This window comes from Lissotriton vulgaris, chromosome 4_1 (assembly GCF_964263255.1).
Source record: "Lissotriton vulgaris chromosome 4_1, aLisVul1.2, whole genome shotgun sequence".
Classification (NCBI taxonomy): domain Eukaryota; kingdom Metazoa; phylum Chordata; class Amphibia; order Caudata; family Salamandridae; genus Lissotriton; species Lissotriton vulgaris.
The window spans coordinates 131,666,786-131,672,785 of NC_141691.1; the positions used below are offsets into that span (position 1 = coordinate 131,666,786).

At 46.1% G+C, this 6,000-nt stretch overlaps 1 protein-coding gene across 1 annotated transcript in view; it reads left to right on the forward strand.

Moving 5' to 3' along the window:
• The window catches only part of LOC147718465 (homeobox protein CDX-4-like), a 377,966-nt gene extending 374,310 nt beyond the window's left edge, over positions 1 to 3,656 (forward strand). Inside the window, exon 3 of the mRNA XM_086918387.1 lies at positions 3,447 to 3,656. Coding sequence (XP_086774513.1) covers positions 3,447 to 3,656 — 210 coding nt within the window. The remainder of the gene's footprint in view (positions 1 to 3,446) is intronic.
• The last annotated feature ends 2,344 nt before the right edge of the window (positions 3,657 to 6,000 follow it).

Here is a 6,000-nt window from a genome sequence, read left to right on the forward strand (position 1 = left end):
TGCTTGGTCTTTTGTGTCCAGGTAAGTGCGGGTTCCTTGGCGGTATCTGATTGAGTGAGTTTGGTGGTGTTTGATTGAGGGTGCAAGATGCCGCGTTTCAGTAAGTTGCAATGTTTTAGGTGTTGCTGCAGTTCAACTGATGTCAGATTGGCCGAGAGCCAACCCGCTCCTGTAAAAGACTCTTTTAATTCTAAGATGTATGTGGATATAGATTTATCCTGATTTTGTTTAATATTCGCTATGTACAGCTGTCAGAGCATGTTTAATTCCTAAGGTTGTGGCAGAGAGAGGTTCAGCAAAGACAGATATGAGGACTTATGATAGCCTAGAATATGGACAGATCAACAGTTTAGTTTTAAAAAGAAGACAAAAGCTTAACCATTACAGAAACAGTTCTATCCAAATGAAGCTTGCATATAAAGAAAAATAGCTCAGTGGGTTGCAGCACATGAATAATAGGTTGTAACTGCATATTTATTTATGACACATTAGGCTAACATATGTACAACATCATATAAAGGAAAATTACAATCTATCAGATGTTATAGGAGTGTTAATTAGGGTCTCCTACATCCTGGTGTGGTCTACATGTTTCAGCCAGGCCTTTATGATTAAAACTGGCTTTCCTAAGGACCAAAGTGTGTAGGTGCAGATTACTTAATTTTAAGTGATTGTGTAGTTTTTGAAAATGTGTAGCACTCACTATGGTGCTTTACATGTGTGAGGGGGATTAGAGCATTAGTTGGCTTGTTGCCAAATTAGCCCCATGGAGTAGTCCGGCAGAGGAGTGGACAGAAACTTTCGGTCAGTGTCTGCGTTGAACCTCTTATTGTCTCTGCCTCTTGTTGTCCTGTAGTGTATGTACCTGGGATCTATGAGAGGATGCTTCTAGCCTGTTTCCTGGACCTGGACCAGGACCTGGAGAAACACCAAATCCACAGAAGCCCACAACAACTTCAGAGCCGCCACCAACGCCCACCCTCAACTCATCAGAGAAACGAGGAAAAAAGCGATTGAAGACAGAATCTCCACCCACGCACACAACAGCAAGGAACTCTTCAGCATCATCAAGGAGTTCGCCCAACCCACCAGCGAGTCTACCGACATCCCTCCCTCACAAGACGTCTGCGACAAACTCAGCATCTTTTTCCACCACAAAATCAAGAGCATCTTGACAACTTCGATGAAGACAACCAACACACTGAACCCTCACCAACCACCCCCGGCACCCGGAAACCAGCGATTGATGACTGGACAGCCCTCACCACCGAAGACACACTGAAGACAATGAAGTCAATCCACTCAGGGGCCCCCACGCACCCCTGCCCCCACCACATCTTCAACAGAGCCGCCAACACCATTGCACCCATGCTCTGCCACACCATCAACTGCTCCCTGGCGACCGCCTCATTCCCCGACGACTGGAAACACGCCGAGGTCAACCCCCTCCTGAAGAAACCCTCAGCGGACCCCACCGACCTCAAAAACTACAGACCCATCTCCCTGCTCCCGTTCCCAGCGAAAGTCATCCAGAAAGCCATCAACAGCCAACTCGCCACATTCATTGACGAACACAACATCCTCGACTCCTCCCAATCCGGCTTCAGAAAAAACCACAGAACGGAAACCGCCCTCCTCGCCGCAACAGACGACATCCGCATCTTACTGGACAAAGGAGAAACAGTAGCCCTCATCCTCCTCGACCTATCAGCGGCGTTCGACACAGTCTCCCACCGCACCCTAATACGCAGACTCTACGATGCAGGAATCCAGGACAAGGCCCTCGACTGGATCTGCTCCTTCCTCTCCGGCAGGACGCAGCGGGTCAGACTCCCCCCTTTCCTCTCAGACCCCACACCTACCACCCACCTGCGGAGTCCCCCAGGACTCCTCCCTCAGCCCAACGCTCTTCAACGTCTACATGGCTCCACTTGCCCCCATTGTCAGAACCTACGGACTCAACATCGTGTCATACGCAGACGACACCCAGCTCATCCTCTCCCTATCCAACGAGTCCAACACCACCAGACGCAACTTTCGAGAAGGCATGGAAGCCGTCGCCAAATGGATGAAAAACAGCTGCCTACAACTAAACACCAACAAAACAGAAGTACTCATCATGGGCCCAAACCCCGATGCCTGGAGCGACACCTGGTCGCCCACCGCCCTCGGAAACCCACCAACCCCCACAGACCACGCATGCAACCTGGGAATCATCCTGGACTCCGAGCTCAAAATGGACTGCCAGATCAACTCTGTCTCATCTTCCTGCTTCCACACCCTCCGCCTCCTTCGTAAGACCTTCAAATGGATCCCCCTAGAACACCGAAAGACAGTCACTCACACCCTGACTCGACTACGGCAACGCACTCTACGCCGGAATAAACAAAAACCTCATCCGCAAGCTACAGAACATCCAGAACGCCGCCGCAAGACTGGTCCTCAACCTGCCAAAACACTGCCACATCTCCCAGCACCTGCGCACACTTCACTGGCTCCCTGTTGAGGCGAGAATCACCTTTAAGATGCTCACCCACGCACACAAGGCCCTCCACGGCACCGGACCAGCATACCTGAACAGCCGACTCAAATTCCACGCACCCCAAAGGACCCTACGATCAGCCCAGCTTTCCTACGCCGTGGTCCCTCGCACCAGAAAGACCAGATCGGGAGGCCGCTCCTTCTCCTTCCTCGCGGCCAAAGCATGGAACGACCTTCCGCTCCACCTCAGACAGACAACATCGCTCCCCATCTTCGCAAGAAACCTCAAAACCTGGCTCTTCGACAGACCCCCTCCTAGATGGAATGGAACCTGCACCCTCCCTACCCCCCCACCCCTAGCGCCTTGAGACCCTCACGGGTGAGTAGTCGCGCTTTAACAAACTCCTGATTGATTGATTGATTGATTGATTTCCGCCTGGAGGTTTTTCATAGATTGGTGAGCTTCCCTGTCACTAATGACTGGTCGAGAAAACTAAGCGCTTGTCCGTGTGACTACATATCGCAACAATCTACGCTACATGTTACCCTATTTTGTAAGTTTTATTTGTACCCAAGGAAAAGGATTTTAAAACTTGTTTTAAAAAAGATGGGATTGAGACAAGGTCGTAATGCGTTCTTGGCAATACAAATTTTAGATGTTGAACTGACTATTTTAGCTGTTGCTTCATATTTGAAAAAATGAATCAATTATAGAAAATTCTATGACAGTTCATGATCTACGATTGTTTTTAACTACTAATGAAATGTTTTCTTTTGTAAATATGTTCTTAATGAATTAACGTTTAGTATTGTGCTTTTATGATTTAGATACTAAATCGAATCAAGCTATTTTTGATTTGATTTGATTGGTACAACGCCCCTGACGGGCAACTGATTTGAGACTGAAATAATGAAGTTATGTTGAATACGTTATATTTATTTGTTTCCCCTACTTCACACTACAGGTAAAAATATGGTTTCAGAATCGCAGAGCGAAGGAAAGGAAATTGATGAAGAAGAAGACTGGACAGTTTGAGGGCAGTGGAGGATCTGTTCAAAGCGACTCTGGCTCTGTCAGCCCAACAGAAATGTCAAAAGTATCATCTGCGCCACCACATGTAATGAACAATGTACCACCAACCGACAACATGCGACTGGTTACGGTCTCTCAATGAACTAGGAAGTAAAAGGGAACGGACACTAAAAAGGATGCCAAAAAACTGTCAACTTGTTTTCTTTTTCTAAAGATGGCAAACGTTAAAGAGTAAATTATCACTCATTAACCCCTTGCATGCGGCCGCGATTCTGCGCCTGTGCGGCAAAATCGCAAGTGGACGGGTTTATGATGGCCCCCAGCACAGGAGCGCCGTAGTGCATGACGGCTGGGAGTCGTCATCAGCATGCAAGGGGTTAATACCAGCACTGTTCTTATTTTTTTGTTCCTACGAAACTGAAGTTTTGATCCATTACAATTATGCAGTACTCCCTCTTCGTCTGTGGTCCTGCTATGCGCCACACTGCTGTAAAAGAGCACCATATAAGGGTTCCAAAGAAAGCTTATAGACACCATATATAGCTACGAGACACTTAGAGCAGGGAGTTTGCATTTCAATTTATGGATTGTAGAAATTCTGCACTATTCCTAAAAGAACCTTGCAATCTCAGGAAAACACTACGTATACAATTGCTCTATGCAACAACTTTGAAAAGAGAGGGACTGATTTCTAAAGATATGTGCCTGGACGTCCACACGTTTTACACTACTTTCAATCCAGGAGACCTAAGCACATTTTTGGTTTTGTAAGGTGAAATCAATCATGGGACTCGTCTTATTTTTCGTCTAGCAACAGTTGTAGATCTTTATGATTGTTCAGATTTAGAATAACAGAGACAAAACCAGTGTAAAAGGATTGGGTTATGTCTGGACACATGAATGTAAATTAAAAGTATGGATATACCTCTTAAAGTAGAAATATTATACAACTGTTATGTGAGTTGTTCATACTAATGTCTTTAAATGTTTTCTTTTTGTTTTATAAATGATTCGTGAAATTTTAGATAAACATTGGTTTGAGAGCTTAACTTTTCTGTGTCAGAAAATCACAATCAACACCTTATTCAAATACATTAAGTAACCAGTATATGCCAGAAAAGTATGTGCAGAGGCCAGGTTATACCACATTGCTCGGAAGAATTAAACTCTTCCAAATGTTTAAATATTCCCATTTTGACAAAGCTTTTACTTTCACATGAAAGCCATACAAAAGGTTTTGCAGCGTGAATCTTTTTCTGGATTCACATGCTGTGCATTATTCTGCCATCTAGTGGTTGGGTCTCGAATTTTCCAACTTTTCTTGTTTTTTAGCCCTTTCTCTATTTTTTGTTTTTGTTGTTGGGTGCTCGGTGCTTCCTGTGAGGCTGTGCCTCCTCCTCCGGAAGCTCCCATCTTTTGTCGCCAAGCCTGCTGAAGGAGCTCTAACCTCAAGAATAAGTTTGAGGAAGAAATTCCAAAGTGTTCAACAAAAATCAAATCAGATTGATACCACTGAAGAAGAGGAGTAGTCGGGAGCCTGAACTATCTTAAAGAATGCCCGTTTGGAGGGCTCCCTGGCATAACGAAACTTGAGGGGGCCCCCTTGCAAAGCAAATGGAGGGGGCCCCCCATTCTCCATGCAAGTCAAGAGCTCCCAGGCCAGAGACTGCCCACGAAACAAATAAAAACATGCTTCCATATGTCTTTAGTCAACCCTCTCTGAAAACCAGGACATGCGCTAACATTGTTGAAAGCTAATGGAACAGCTGGTGAAAAACCTGGACTGTCCTGGTGAATCCAGGACACCTAGTCATCCTAGGCCCTCCATAGGTTGGTGGCTTGTACTCCTCTCTGATAGTCAGTGCTAGCTGAGAGGCAGGGGCTCCTAGTGAGGCACTGCAGAAGAGGCAGGAGCCAATAAAAGTGCCAAGAGGAAGGATGCAGCCATGGACTATCATTTAGAAGTCGCCAGGGATTGCACCTGCGACACCTTGCTACCAATGGCACCCCCTTGCGACCCATGGCACTCCCCTTGCGACCCATGGCACTCCCCTTGACACATGGCACTCCGCTTGCGACACATGGCACTCCGCTTGCGACACATGGCACTCCCCTTGCGACACATGGCACTCCCCTTGCGACACATGGCACTCCCCTTGCGACACATGACACTCCCTTGAGACACATGGCAGGTAGCTCAAAATGCAAACAGGATGCAGATAAGAACTGGTAACTTTCAGACACTTCTTGTGTCAGCCGCTTTCTGTTTTATGAAATAAATATATTTATCCTGGCAATATACGCTCTGAAAAACTTTCCTTGGTTGTCTTGATTGCAAAGATTAATACAATATACGATTCTTAAAATGTAAAGCCTTATTTCTCTATTCTGGCCAGATAGATAGATTCCAAATTACAATGCTTTGTAAAAGGAATAGATGGCCCTGAATAGGGTGCCCTGGTGACATGGCCTATCTGGTAAACTTA